At 42.7% G+C, this 16302-nt stretch overlaps 1 protein-coding gene across 2 annotated transcripts in view; it reads right to left on the minus strand.

Annotated features, from left to right (window-relative positions):
- Nucleotides 1–9923: 9923 nt before the first annotated feature.
- Nucleotides 9924–16302, minus strand: part of ANXA5 (annexin A5) — a 79558-nt gene continuing 73179 nt past the window's right edge. For both annotated transcript variants that reach the window (XM_090036574.1, XM_090036576.1), the window contains exons 9-12: nt 14755–14850; nt 13618–13676; nt 11388–11510; nt 9924–10546 (exon numbers count right to left, since the gene is read on the minus strand). In XM_090036574.1, coding sequence (XP_089892700.1) covers nt 10484–10546; nt 11388–11510; nt 13618–13676; nt 14755–14850 — 341 coding nt within the window. In that variant the 3' untranslated portion in view covers nt 9924–10483. The remainder of the gene's footprint in view (nt 10547–11387; nt 11511–13617; nt 13677–14754; nt 14851–16302) is intronic.

A 16302-nucleotide genomic window follows, 5' to 3' on the forward strand; every position in this document is an offset into this window, starting at 1 on the left:
CCTTTTACTATAAACTTTGAAAGCGTATAGCATTTCGCCTACTTGCGCCAGTAAGGTGAACCTCGGGGGTGGTCGACGAACCACCTCTTATCCCGCCCCACAAACCGCGTACTCGCTCACTCCGTAAAGTCCGCGGCTCATCAAGCGGTGTTGGAGTCTCTAATCCGGCATTTCGCAACACATCCAAAAAGGAAGATAATTCTGCAAAACAGAGTGGCTGAATAGCCATGTCTTGAGGGGTCAAGAAAAGGTGAAGGGAATTCAGTACTTTGTGATTATCCCGGATCCTGTTTTTCTCTGATTAAAAAAACCCCCCAATTTTTCTGATTTAAAAAAGTAACCCAAAATCCACGTTTTTCCATGCTTAAGATGAAATGCCACTAATATCCACAAAAACATGGATTTTGGGTTACCTTTTTAAATAAAAAAATTGGGGATTTTTTTTATATCAGAGAAAATCAGGATCCCTGGTGATTATCAACTTGCCTGACATTTGCTACAAAGGGCATAAACTAGTACTTTTTAAGATGACTGTCATTGTGATTTAGTATACAAGTACAGGTGAGAAATATCATTGTGATTCAGTACACATGTACATTTAGAAATTATTAACTGTGTTTTAAAAGATGACAAACTGGCCAAAGTTTTGTGAGTGAAGCCAATAGGGCTCTGGTAAGGTTTCAATACACCAGAGGATAAGAGCGTAATGACAAGTTCTCTCAGATTAATCAGATTTCATTGTATTTTTATTAAAACCACACTAATGGCTATTGGTTGTACACCCTCTTTTTAGTTTTTTATAAATCAAGTTCTTTACCAGCCATTCTATTATTTTGTTCAGGACTGATGTCAGATCAACGGGCCTATAATTTTCTAAGATATTCCTTATGCCCTTTTAGCTTTACAGTTTTAGCTTTTTTCCAGTCCTTTGAAACTCCCCCACTCTTCTAAGGCTTACCAAAAATCAATATTAATCATGCAGAGGACTTGCTCTGCAGGCAGATCTCAAGTTCAAGTTATCCTGGTACTTTAAAGATGTCTAACCTTAGTAGCTACTGTTTAACATCCTCCTGAATTACTCGAGTCTGCTCCAACAGTTTGTTATTACAATGCATCAGAGCAGCCTCTGTGCACATGTATAGGCACCTTTAAGTTCCCAACTTGAGACACTTTAAAAGGACCTAATAATTATCAGGAAATACTAAGTAAGCACCCTTAAAAAGCAGACTCCTTTAGGTGTATCAGTCCGGGCACCCAGAGCTAAGGCACCCAAAAGTGCTGCTCGCGTTCTGAAATTCTGGCTGAGATTTAGATCTACAAAATCCTTTAGGTTATTTCATCAACCAAATCTTTTAAAAGATCAATGAGCATCAGTCCACAATCAGCATCAGTCTCACTTCATATTAAATCTCTTGACCAGTGAAGAGTGACAAGCATTATAATACTCTGATTTTTTGAAGGAAATGCCATTTTCTGATATTTTCGTGGTTAGTTTTATTTTAAGAATTTCTTGTATGTCAATGACCTCTTTTCAAGACATGTCTCAAGGCAAGGCCCTAACAGTATTGACTGTTTTCCTGTGTTTATTAATCACTTCCCTGGGGTAGTTTTTGACTGTCCATTGAGGAAACCCATAAAATAGAATTTGAATTGAATACTTTGCTTTTGACAAATACAGTACAATATATAGATCAAACCCTAGAAAGATTACACTATGGATATCACAGTAAAACAACTAAGAAGAAACATAAGCTAGAAGTGTGACTAAACAGGTAAGTCTTAATGCATAAAAAATACTCAGTCTGGGTCAGTAAAACCACTTATAAGAGTCTAATGGAGGAGAAGGAGAATCTTAGGAGGTGGGAGTCTTTTCCTGGAAGACAGCCACAGCAGATTAGTTTTGTGTTACCCATGCATGGAGCTGTCAGGGATCAGCTGTCTGTAGTCTGTCCCTACTATCTTGAGGAAGTAACAGACATTGAAAACAAAGCACATTCTTCAAAATGATGCTTATAATGTCAATGGAAGGACACAATTTGATAAACTAAGTCTAGACATCATAGAAGTAGGGTCGGAAGGGACCTTGTAGATCTTCAAGTCTGACCCCTTGCCTGGGCAGGAGAAAAAACTGGGCTCAAATGATCCCAGCTAGGTCAAGCCTCCTCTTAAAGACCCCCAGGGTAGGATCCAGCACCACTTCCCTTGGAAACTGGTTCCAGATCCTAGCCCCCCTGGCTGTGAAGTAGTTCTTACGGATGTGAAGTAGTTCTCAGAAATTGTCATTACAACAGATGTACAGGTGCTATCACTTAAACTTAATGGCTAGGGACAAAAATTACACATGAAACCAGATCAAATTTGAAACACAACCAAAGTTCAGTGCACATAAACTGGTTTCAGAATGGCCAAAACCAGTTTAAGATAAATCTGGAAGAATATAGCATCAGATTAACTTGAGTTGGGAGGGGATCTGGGAATATGATAGACTGGTTTAACTTAAATCAGTTTCATAGATTTCATAGACATTTGGGCTGGAAGGGACCCCGGAGGATCATCGAATCCAGCCCCCGGCCCCAGGACAGGAAGTCAGCAGGGATCATAGGATCCCAGCAAGACAAGCATCCAAATGTTTCCTGAAGGCATTCAAAGTGGGTGCTTGAACCGCCTTCGGCAGCAGTCTATTCCAAAACTTAGGGGCTCGGACAATGAAAAAGTTCTTTCTTATGCCCAGCCTGAATTGGTCGCGGTGGAGTTTGTGACCATTCGATCTTGTCATCCCTTGGGGCACTCTGGTGAACAGACATTCCCCCAGATCCTGATGAGCACCCCTGACAAATTTATAGGTGGCCACCAGATCAAACCCTGATCCTGCGCTTTTCCAGGCTGAAGAGCCCCATGGCTCTCAGCCTCTCATCATAAGGTCTGTTTTCCTGACCTCTGATCATGCACGTGGCTCTCCTCTGCACCCTCTCAAGCTTCTCCACATCCTTTTTGAATTGTGGAGCCCAAAATTAGACACAGTACTCCAGCTGCAGCCTTACCAAGGCCGAGTATAAGGGGAGAATGATGTCCCAGGATTTGCTAGAGAAACATCTATGGATGCAAGCCAGCGTTTTGCTCACTTTACTAGCTGCAGCATCACACTGAAGGCTCATGTTCATCTTGTGGTCAACCATGACTCCCAAGTCCCTTTCATCTGTAGTGCTAGCCAGCATAGCACTGCCGAGCCTATAGGGATGCTGCAGGTTTTTCCTCCCAAGGTGAAGAACCTTGCATTTTTTGGTGTTGAACACCATCAGGTTCTCGTCCGCCCATTTCATGAGACTGTCAAGATCCACCTGGATAACCCTCCTGTCCTCAGGTGTGGATGCTTTACCCCAGAGTTTGGTGTCATCAGCTAACTTGGCCAGTCCGCTTCTGGCTCCAATATCCACATCATAGTCCTCCAGCATCCCTGGGTGCTTTGCACCTCCCCAACTCCCCGCCCCCTGGGCCAGTGGGCTGACCTTGGCTGCTGTCTGCTGCAGCCCAGCAGGGCTGGTTCTGCTGCCGTGCTGTCAGAGTCAAGGCAGCAAAGCAAAGCCTCTGCTCCCTAGCTTGCATGTACTTTCAGCCTGGTGGGGATGCTGGGGCAATGGACGGGGAGGCAGGGGAACAGAGCCTGGAGCCCCAATGGTCCTGTGGCTGGGCCAGGGTCTGCCCACATGGGTGGAGCTGCACATCTCGGGGTGGGTGGGGGTTTCCCTACCCCAGCCCAGGTCTCCTTGTCCCATGCTCCTCCCCTTCCCCAATATGGGTCTTGAGCATTCTAGGCAACATTTCCCCACCATACTCCTACACTTGTTGGTTGCCACTCTCTATTTAAATAAGACATATCACTAATGTGGAAGGCATCAAGGCTAAGAAGCTATACTGCTGTCACATGTATAGCTTTTGCTGTGTATATGTCTAGTAATAACCAGGAAGGGCAGGACAGACAAATGGGTCATCAGCAAGGCACTCTGTAAAGTATTATACAGGAGGGGGCAATCCTCACAGACAATTGGGGCTCCAGACTCTGGGGTATATTCAGGTCACAAAAGCATTGGATGCAGGTGTTGCCGTGGATGTAGTCTTTCTGGACTTCAGCAAGGCCTTTGACACCATCTCCTACCTCATCCTCATTAAAAAATTGGGCAATTGTGGCATTGATGCCTATACAGTCAGGTGGATTGCAGATTGGCTAAATGGTCGCACTCAGAGGGTGGTGGTGGATGGGTCATATTTGACCTGGGGAGAAGTGGGCAGTGGAGTCCCCCAGGGCTTGGTCCTTGGGCCCATGCTGTTCAATTTCTTTATCAGCGATTTGGACGACGGGGTGAAAAGCAACCTGTTTAAATTCGCTGATGATACCAAAATTTGGGATGAGGTGAGCATGCTAGTAGGGAGGGAAAGACTGCAGCAAGACTTGGATAGGTTACAGGGGTGGCCTAGCAAAAACAGGATGCGCTTCAACACTGACAAGTGCAGGGTGCTGCACTTGGGCAGTAGTAACCAGCAGCACACTTATAAGGTGGGAAACTCCCTTCTTGAGAGCACAGAGGCAGAAAGGGATCTTGGAGTCATTACTGACTCCAAGATGAACATGGGCCAACAATGCGAGGTCACGGTTGGCAGGGCTAACTGGACCTTGTTGTGCATCCACAGGTGCATCTCTAGCAGAAACAAGGAGGTGATCCTCCCCCTCTATGCAACACTGGTCAGGCCACAGCTGGAGTACTGTGTCCAGTTCTGTGCATCCCACATCAGTAGGGACGTGGACAAAATGGAGAGAGTCCAGAGGAGGGCCACCCGCATGATCCAGGGGCTACAGGGCAGACCCCACAATGAGAGACTGTGGGACCTGAACCTGTTCAACCTTCACAAGAGAACCTGGTGACCATCTATAAACTCACTAGCGGGGACCAGAAGGGTTTGGGAGGGATCTTGTTTCCCCTAGCACCCCCTGGCATAACAAGGAATAACAGCCACAAGTTGTTGGAGAGTAGGTTTAAATTAGACATCTGTAAGAACTACTTCACTGTCAGGGCAGCTAGAATCTGGAACCAACTTCCAAGGGAAGTGGTGCTGGCTCCTACCCTGGGGGTCTTTAAGAGGAGGCTTGATGCCTGCCTAGCTGGGATCATTTGAGCCCAGTTTTCTCTCCTGCCCAGGCAGGGGGTCGGACTTGAAGATCTACAAGGTCCCTTCCGACCCTACTTCTATGATTCTATGATTCTTTTACATAATAGATAGCACTTTTCAGCACTTTATATAATAATGTAATAAACTGCAAGTGGGTCAGCAGCTGAATACACACTAGAACCTGGCTCATTTGTATTTAGGCAGTTTGCAACCTACTTTCATAGCAGATTCCTGAATTAAAGATAAGGTGCTCAGATATTTGCTATGGCTCTTACTTCAAACGTCCCTCCTTCCCTATTTAGTTATGGATCACCAGCAGTTCTACACAGCTAATCAGAGAAATGAGGTCCTATGACATGAAGGCTGAAGTGAACAGCTGGAGCACCTCAGCAGTTCCGTACTGTTGTTAGATACAGCTGTATACACTTCTCACCAGTTTGCAAAGCCTCATCTGCATAGAGATAGGAAGAGTCTAATCCTGCAAAGTATCCAGGTTTCACTGTGTAAGCTTGAAAGGCTATTAGCATAACATCTGGGCTTTAATTTAATTGCAATTCTGCATCCTGCAGTTTCCATCAGGCAAGTCCTCCACCAAGGAATTAGCTATTGCCTGAAACATACTACTTACTTAGCAACACCAAGTGTCACCCTCACACAATACAAAGGATTTTCATGATAAAAAGGAAAAACAACTGATTTGTCTCTAGGAGAACTTAAGCACATCATCCTGGCAGTTTACATGGCATCTCAGGAAGTTCTCCATTACAGAACACCAGTCCAACTGAGAGTTTTTACAGGACAAATTACCATATTGTCTCACATGTACCATGGTCCTGAATATTACACACACCCTAATTTTTTACAGACAGCTTCAAGGAATATAATTCTTATCATGCAGGACAGGAAACTGAGTCTGGGGCTGTATACTGGGCCCAATCCTGGATGCTGGCTCCAGAGCCACATGCCTGACTGGACTCAACATGTCAGCTCCAGGACACATACTGGATTCAGAGGCACGTGTCAGGTTGGACCCAGAGTGTCTAGTCTGGGACAACACGCCGGGTCTCGGGCTGCCTGCCAGTTCCAGAGCCACGATAAGTCAAACCCAGCATGCCGAATCTAGGACTAAGTGCTGGATTTGGAGCTGTGTGCCCGGTCTCTTCCCATGTGTTGGCTCCAGGATTACGTACCTGATCTGATTCCTCAAGCTGAATCTGGGACCACCCACTGGCTCTGAATCCTTGTGCCAGGTCTGACATCATACACTCGCTCCAGGGCACACGCCAAGTCCAGGACTGAGTGTCTGCTGGATTCTGTGCCAGGTCTGATCTGATATGTGGCTCCAAAGCCATGTGCAGGGTTGGACCTGGCCCACCAAATCCAAGGCCATTTGCAGGTCTGAGTGGGGACACTGGGGCCAGCCAGCCATGGACTGACCCCACATGCCATCCTGATCTGGTGTGTAGATGTAGAGAGGTGTTCCCCACAGGTCCAGAAATTTGGTGGCAGGAGGAATGGTAGCAGTATTAATTGCTGTGGCTTTCAGAGCTGCAACAATTAACATTGCCACCTCTGCCTTCCCCATGGGGATCCCATTTCTTCACATATAAAACACACACCAGGTTTCTCCAGCTGGTTTTGGTCAGGTGGGGTGGGCAGGGTGCAAGTATATGTGCTAAAATGTGGTATAGTAAAACCAGTGCCACCACTACATTAAAAATTGCCAGGGCATTTCCCTTCTAACACCATTCTGAGTTCTATATAACTTTCCCAAAATAGTCCATGCCTTACCTTACTATTTTTAGGTTAAGCAAAATTATTTAGTAGATGGAGAACAACCCAGTAAAACCCACCTTCTTTCCCCACTGCAAACTGTCCATGTGATGTTTTGTAAAAACAGACAGCACTCAAGTGGCTGAGCAGGAATTTGCAGTTTAAGAACAATCCTCATTAACAAATGCATTGAACAATGACGCTCAACCTCAGCCTGCAGAGCAGTCATCCAGCCCACAGGACTCCCCACAGGCCCAGGAATTTGGCAGCAGTAGCAACTCACACTGCCACTGCTCCATCACCACCAAATTCCCAAGTCCCATGGGCCAGATGACATGGCCCCATGTGGCAGATCAGGCCAGCATGCAGGGCCAGAGCAAGAGGCCCGATCTAGGGCAGAGTCAGGGCTGAGGCCAGGAGGGTAGGTCTGATCCAGCATATGGAGGGTTAGTGCAACAGGCCCAATCCAGAGTGTGGAACCAGTGCCAGGACCAACATGCAGAGTCGCTGTCAGGGCAGCGAGCCCAATCCAGCATGCACGAGGCTGGGGCCATGTGCCAGGCTGAGGCTGCACACTGACCCCACATTGTATTAGGCCCATAGACCAACCCCAGAATATTCATCCAGCCCACAGTCCGAAAAGTTTGGGCACCAGTGGCCTCAGCATTCTAATGTAAAATACCATATTTTCCCACATACATCTTGTCCCCACATATAATACATGCCTTGTTTTTGAAAGGTGACATGAAAAAAAAATTTCTGCCCCCCCCCGGATTTTGGCTGCATAGAGAAAGGACAGAGCCTGATCTTCAGCTGACTCACCTCAGCTTAACTAAAGATGAATCCCTAGTTGCTACTGAAAACTGGTCTCCATGGGTGGATCTATACCTCTGAGGCCCCTGCTACACATTACGTAATATTATTCAATTAACCAATTAATTGTGCAACAAATTTAGATTGGCCACACATGCAAAGTAAGACTGACCGTAATTGCATTATAAATACTTTGCACTTAGCTGGTTAATTGTGCAATAAATTTAAACCAGCAACATGGGTAATTATCACATGATAAAAGTGACCATCCTCCTATAAAGAGACCCAACCAGCTACAAAGTTAGCACTTGAAAATGTGTAACAACTCTATAGCTGGTTTCTATCTAGTGTCAATTTGTACGGGTAGCCAGAAGAGAGATCAAGAGGCTGTGAAATAGACTAAGAAAAGCTAGCAAACAGCACAGTTGCCCCAAGAAAATGTGTTGAGTGAAAACAATGAGCCACTAAGTCAACTGACTCCCTCAGCTGCTTGCTGAGGATCAAAACAGGGTGCTTCTTTCCTGTGCAGAAAATCAGCTTCCCTACTTAATAAATGCACCCCAATTTTGTGGGGCTGATTTTTACGGAAAAAGATGCATGTTGTATGCAAGAAGCTACAGAACGGACAACAGCCTTTTGTTAAAGGAAAAGAGCATTGAACTCAGTAAAGAAATTAATGGTTCTTTAAGATCTGTGAGGCACTCAGGTACCATATTGCAGCAGTCCAAACAAGTAGCTACCTAGGGAATATAAACAAAACTTCTTTCATGCAACATGCAATAAGTATCTGTTAATAAGTCAAGATTTTTCTTGAAAAATTTAAGTATTTTCTTAAATTTGGGTAAGGAGGCAAGCTAATAGTAAAGGGAGAAAGCTACTAAAGAGAGAAAAAACCTCAAAAAAGCTTTCTAGGAAGATTCAATTTAATATATTTATGGTAAATATAATGGTCACATTTTATATGGAAAACCAGGTACTTATCAGCAAAAATAGCATGCAATAGGTGAGGCTTTCTTAGGGTGATATTGTTTACTGGATCTAAGAATAACTAAGAAACCCTTGCCCTTCATAATTCTTGGACCATCATGGCTACAACAACACTCTAACACTACCAAAAAAGTATGGCATGGTAATCATTTCAACCCATCTTTGAAAAGTTATATTTTAATATTAAATGGATTTGCTGCAAGTCAATCTCAACAGTAATTCTAGAAAACCTGCACTTTCCACAGTTGGTGTTTGTAACTGATAAGCTCAGTTTTGAACAGCGGTGTTGGATACCTGAAACAAAACCTATTTATCTGCTCTAATTGTTTATTTTCTCTCTCTCTCCCCTACACACAAACGGAGATTTGATTTGCAATGTTGCTCAGGAATGTTAACTTATAGCATTGAATTTAAAGCAAATTATGAGAGGATTTTGAAAACTCCCACCTCTTGAAAATCAAAAACACCACCACAGAAAATAAAAGGAAAAGGAAAGACCTGGAACTCTATCATGTCAATACGTGGAACACATTTGGAAATATACATACAGTTCTCTGCACTTTATTTAGTGTACTCACTTCAGCCAATATTAACTCTGTAGTCCAGCCACAAAACCACACACACAATTTAGCAAAATCTAAGAGGTTGTCCAGAGCTCCTTGCTAATATTAGGTCCCTGACAGATGTTCAATTAAAGTCATGATGGGATCTGATCTGTGATCCCAATAGTTATGCCTCCTGACATGCTACATGTGCACAGCAGGAGGCAGAACTGTGGGATCAGGGATCAGATCCAAATTGCACCCTACTGCCCATGCAGGGGAAAACTGAGATCAATTAGCAAACTGGGTGCCCCCTGGCTTGGAGCACCAGCCAGCTCATGAGAGCTCCTAGGCTCAGGAGTGCCAGTCAGCTTATTGGTGATGGCCACAAATTCAATTTAAGGCATGATGCAAACCAGGCACAACGTTATTATAAGCACTTTGTGTAATAAACTTGTGGCTTATTCCTCATTTTATCATGCCATTAATTATATGTTATACGTCTTAAGTATAATATCTGCCAGGGGCCTTACTACTTAAAACCCTGTAGACACTGGGAAAATATTTAATGATATATCAAAAGGAACAATTTCACTCTGTTGGGGAAAAAAAGAACCCTTCAATGTTCATCAAAACACACATGTGTGTTGAGAAGGGCAAAAAGTTTATTGGTCCATTATGTCTCCAATGACAGCTCACAATGTTAGTTAGCAATGTTACTTTAATAGCACCAGATAGGATATATAAAGAATAATTTTCCTTCATTCACAATTTTAAAGCTTGCCTAATATTTTAATGGAAATGCAGTGAGTGGAGCAAGTGAAGTAAAAAAAATGAGGTTCAATTCTATTTCAATTCTTCTTGGAATGTGTTGGGGTTTTTTCCCCCGAAGTCAGAAAAACATCTTGAAAGAACCAGATTCTTGGTTTAGTGCCCACCTTCCATGAAGAGGAGAACACTCACATATTCATAAAAGGCACTTAAAAAATTCCCGGGGGTTGGGACACACAGACTTCTACTTGGATGGCAGTAGGAAGAGAGACTTTATAGCACTCGCATAACAAGATGCCCATTTTTGACAATCATGATAGTGGTGTACATATAAGCAGCCATAAAGCATTATCACATACAAAAACAGAGCAAGACAGGGTAACTGCAGGGCTGCAAGGTGAGAGCAGGATGAATTCTTCACGTCTCTGATGGCATCAGTCATCCTCTCCACCACAGAGAAGCAAGAGTGCTTTCCTGTAGTCCCCAGATGTATCTTTCTGCAAATGGGATGATTAGTCAGATGGTGAATCACAAATATACTTAAGGGGAAAAAATGAGTCCTATGAAGCACTCCAAGAAATAACTGTGTTTTTCCACCCACAGGAAATCCGTCCGTCTGACTATCAGTTCAGGAATGACAAGGAGTTTATCTGCCCAATACTGGGTTTTTAACATACTGGCTTCTCATTCAAAAGTTTCTGAAAGATTTATAGTTGCAGTACTGGAACTGGGCCTCCTACTGCAAGTAACTATGTCAGCTCTTCCACTTGCAAACAAACCAACCAACCAAGTCCACTTTACCCCTAAACCTCTGAGATCTTTCCCGGATGTATTAAAGATAAGTCATCGAGGACCTGATCCCACTTCCACAGAAATTAACAAGAAGTTTGGCCACTGACTCAAGTGGAAAGAAGCCTGGTTTCTTGTAGCAAAGTCAAAAGCAACTAAACCCTACAGACAAGGACTGTGCAATGAATCTGAAAATCTGACTTAGGAAGGAAAATGGGGAGGATCATCTACGTGAAAAATATTCCTGCAAATGTTGCAGAACAGAAATGAGGTTATGACTTCTATTTCACAACTCTGACTTGAAAAATAAATACACGGTAATGTTGATATAACTCATCCTCTGGAAGTCTTACTATCTCCCTTTCTAATACATGAACTCCAGTTATGATTTTGCTTTCATAACTGCCATGGAACTTTTCCCTTGGCAAGAGCATAAAGAGAAACTATTCAACATTTTTCTTATATTGTAACTACTTAACTACTACTCTACTTAACTACTTAACTACTAACTACTTCTTTACCAGTGAAATTAAATTGAAGTTTTTTTACCTGAATCATCTGGTACAAGGATTTCGCAAAGTTCTTTCTTAGTTCACGTCTAATGTCCAGCATATCAATTTCACTTCTTGAAACCATGATTCTGATCAAGGTATCATCATCAGTACCAGCTCCCTATTTTAAAAAGGTTTAATATTATTTTAAAACATTCATTTATATTCAATGTGTCGTCTAAACATTCAGACTACCCCCAATGATCTTGAGAGGTCCCTTCCAGCCCCTAACATCTATGAAATAGAAATGCTACAATGCAGTGGTTATTTTATTAGTGCAGAATGTTTTTAGATTGTACCACCATGTGTTCAAATGGTAGTGTAAAGGAAGGGGCTGATCCTGTGTGCACTGAGCTTCTCCAAAGTAGGCAATATTTAACACCTCCTAATGCATGCTCCCCACTTTGTAGCTTCAGATCATGACTTCCCAGATTCATTTCAGGGGCTGAATGAAAGACGATGGACATTTTTACATGTGTAAGCACTGCAGCACTGCGTGCTTTGAAAATCACCGAGTGCTGCAACACTTGCAGTTGTTTAAGTGGCGAAATGCATGTCAGCACCGAGAAAATGGCAGTGGCACGCTTTTGAACTAAAACAGCTCGGAGGTGCTTTAGTTCAAAAAAGTACCACCGCCATTTTCAGCGTGCTGATGTGCATTTCACCACTTATACTACTGCATGTGGTGCAGCGCAATGCACGTCAGCTCACACGCGCAGCAGCCTCAATTAATTGAGTCTGCTCCAAAGCAGTGGATCTCCAGTGTGCCACAGGACAAAAAGGTATGTGTATAAGTGCCCTGTGGTATTTGCACACTAGGATCAGCTTCATCAATCACCCTTAAGAAATTATTGTTTAAATAGAAGTAGATGCACAATACAATGATGACTAAGGAATGCAATTGCTGCACAGACTTGAATCACTCGTTGAAAACTGCACATTTACAAATGATCCAACTGCTCATTAAGAAGGGAAAGTTCATAAGTTTATTTTCATTATGCAAGAAATCTCTTCTCCAAATTGGACTTTCTGCTCAAAAAAGGTCTCAGCAGGTACGCCTACACGAGATGTTTTACTGCAGAGCTAATTAGTCAGCTCAGCAGTAAACATCACCCAGCAGTAAACTAATGAACTCTGCCGTAGGATAGTACTGTCAGACGCATCCATGGTGGAGTTATTTACTCCACTGCAATGCATGTGTAGATGCTGATGGGGCTAGCTGGGGCACAAGGGTGTTACAGTGCAGGGGCTGCCTGCCGGCGAGCCCTGCACTGTAGCACCCTTGTACCCCAACCAGCCCCTCCACAACACATTAAGCCAGGTCGGAGCAGCCCTGGGCTGGCAAGCTGATCCCCAGGGCCCCCTGCCAGCTGGGGGTGCTCTACTCCTGCTCAATGTGCTGAGTTCCCAGGCACATGTGCAAAAGTGGAGCTCAGGAGCAATAAACTGCATTCATAGCATGTTTAGATGTGCCCAGTGAGTTTCAGTACTGATACATTATTCTAGACAGCATCCTGACATCTTACCCACTTTCTCCTCAATTAACCATGTTCAACATGAGCAGTGGCAACCAAAGGTACACCATGCTGTCCCACAGGTACAGCACAAAATTCTGGCTGCATACTCTCTCCTTAACTTTCACTCCCATTTTCTATGCCCCTTGAATTGTGACATTCTAAGTTGTGACCAGTAGGGATTCTCACAGTATTCATTTAAATGTTTTAGCTGAATGCCATACAGTTGTCCTCAAGTTATGTCCTGATCAGAAGCCAAGGATGGAAAGCCACTGATGGAAAGCCACCTTTGCCCCTCCTTCTCAGCTGTAAAAGCAGCAACAGTCCAGTAGAGAATTGCAGTCTTTGTATTATGCCAGATTTATGATCAGTATTAGGAAATTCTGTTGCTGAAGTTGGAAATTAGGAAGTGAACATCCTAATTAAAGATCCTATGGATTTTTTTCCAAATAGTGAAGTGTTTTTGAATCTGCTCATTGCTTTGAAGACTTACATTCCTGAAAGAGAAGATGGTTCCCAATGTAAAAGCCTTGCTATTAAATTCTACCAGTCTTCCTTCTTTAATATTTCTTCAGAATCTTATTAGTTTGGTATAGAATACTATGCACATGTCTACATGTGAAAATCCTGTGGGAAGGGTTTACTCTAGTGAAAGAGAGCAAGTGAGAAAGGGTCCCTTGGAAGTGGCACATGATTTGGAAAATAACTCCTTACCTTCATGGAATAAAAGAGGCATTCAGCAAAATAGGCAGGTACGTTTCGGACACATTTCACTGAGAAAACAAAACATCAATATTCAGTTTCCCTTAAACATAGATGGCAATCCTTTACAGATGGCAAGAGGATTTAGTGGGCTTTAAGTTTCTAGCTCATTGACTCCAAGTCAAGAACTATAACTTTAGATTCAATACCTAAAATTTAGACCTAATAAATATCTTTCTGCTAGTCTTGATTTCTAAAAGTTAGAATGCATTTTTTTCCATTAGCGATACAGATCATGCTAGCCACATTTTACTCTGTTACAAGGATAACAGCACATTCTGCTCAGCGAGCTAGCAAAGATGCACACAAAGGCAGAATATTATCCCACAATTAGATTTTGGTAAACTGCTCCTGAGGATGCATGACCGTGCAAACTCCAGTTCACTCCCACATAGTTGCCCAAAAACTTACTTTCTGAAAAAAAAAAAAAGAAGATGTAAATAACATAATTGGTAGCCAGCAAGTGGGTGAGCAGCCCCTCTCTCACCTCAACTACATCTTTTAAAATCAGCAATCACGCTAAGATTTTTTTGTTCTGGGGTGCACTGAAGGAGTCTGTATCTTCAGTGCCTATGTCTTAGACAATTGAAACAGCATTTTCAAGTTACTGTGAATACTTCTGGACTGCACGAGGATGGCAACAAGAATCAGTGAGTTAATACCTTCTAGTATCAGGAGATTCTAGAATTTACATCTCTGACTTGGAAAACAGAAGTACCAACTTCATCAAGGCTGCTAATTACATTTCCCAGCACTGCTTTTCCCTTTAAACAGGAGTGTCAAGTTCACCATGCCCCCTAAACCAGATCCAGACCATGGGGCCAACGTGAACAGCACCTGGAGAGAGTGGTGGCAGTCACAGAGGTTAATACAGCCGTTGCTAACCTCCCTGCCACCAACACAAATCTCCACACTTAATTCCCAGCCCCTCTGGGAGTCCCACAGGCCAGATGACAGCTCTGTGGGCCATATCTGGTCCATGGGCCAGATGTTTGACACCCCTGCTTTAAAGCAAGTGCCATGTCATGTTTTCAGAGCTCACCTTGCAACTCTTCTAAATAGTGTATCAGTAGTAGGATTGCTAATTACCAACAGCAAGAAGCAGCTTTTCCAAATCACCAGAGGTTTCCCGGTCAATGGTTTCTTCAATTTGAAAGCCAGAAATAGTCATGTATTTGTCAAACACTGAAAAACAGGAAGCATACAGATATACAAAATGTGTGTGAGAACATGATTTCTCTGCCTTTTATTCTTCAGAGCCTATGCCAATTTCATCATTATATATAAACTGTTCAAATTCTATTCTCCAGATGCTCTTACCCTGCCTTATTATAACTATCCACTTCCCAGCAATCTGCAATAGTACTATACAATTTCACCTGAAAAAGGGTAGGGCAAGTATTCTCCAAAGGTCTCTCTCTGATAGTATCAGTCAACATCTTGGCCAGGGTGGGAAATTCACTCAGGTATGATTAATATTGATATCATCTTAAAGAGACCAGGCACCTCGCTGCCATACAAAACATTCACCTCTCCATACAAATACTTGTTAGCCTCAGAGCAGGTGCAGTGATCTCAGAGATCTAAAAAGTCAGGTTGTCCACTCTTCTCTCTACTGACTGCTGTCTATTCAGTGTACTTCACAGCTTTTATTACTGGCCAAGGCTTCATGCTCCAATATTAGACCCAATCTCAAAAACTAATTAAAGATGCAGGAGATTCATGAAGTCAGGCTAACTTTCCAGAAGGATAAAAGGCATCTCAGAGACTAAATCGCTCATCTGAAATAGGGAAACACCCATTTTCATCTTCACTGCCTTTGAACTGAGTGCATTAATTATATACAGGATCACCAAATGCACATAAATCCCTTCACAAAGTCAACAAAAAGTCAGAGGACCCTGGTCTCCAATATTTTATAACTGTCTGGCAAATAACTGTGTAAATCAATGACAGATTTTCCTCCAACTTGTATCTCTAATTAAGTGAATTATTTGCTTTACTATTTAACTATATTTATTTTACTTAAAAAGCCTAATGCTACTGTCGGCCTTCTACGAGATAGAAAATGTAAGGGTTGTGTGGAGGTTTTGTTACATCTAATTTACCCCATGAGGAGGAGGTAAGAATAGGATAATAATGAAAAAATAAGAAATAGTACAGAATTAGAAGCAGTAAGCAAGCCAAGGTATAAGCAGGCAAGGCTTTCAATTACATGTTTTTCTATTCACTTCTGCAATCATCTTTTACCCATGTTTAACTTTAAACTTGAGTTGTTCTATTGGAGTCAATTAACAATAGATACATTTGTGAATTTCAGCATCCTCCTTGAAAATTTATATTTCTACAGTATTTAGCACTATCTGGGGTGTCACAAAAACAAAATCCAGTCTTAATTTACAGAGGATGAATTACAAAAATCAAATCAGATTTGCAAATCCAGTGAATGCAGAGGAAAGGTCAAGCAAAACCTTCCAGTCAGAATTTCCCAATCTTATTTAGCACATCTTTCTGCCAAACAGTTTGATAAAACAGATTCACACATTTGGGGGAATGTATGATGTGGAGAGAGCGCACACATGAAACAATCATTTTTTCCCCCTAAAAGGGTTGATCTTCTTCAGAGCTGGATCTCCA

Source organism: Crocodylus siamensis, chromosome 2 (genome assembly GCF_052110815.1).
Source record: "Crocodylus siamensis isolate JL-2025a chromosome 2, ASM5211081v1, whole genome shotgun sequence".
Taxonomy (NCBI): Eukaryota; Metazoa; Chordata; order Crocodylia; family Crocodylidae; genus Crocodylus; species Crocodylus siamensis.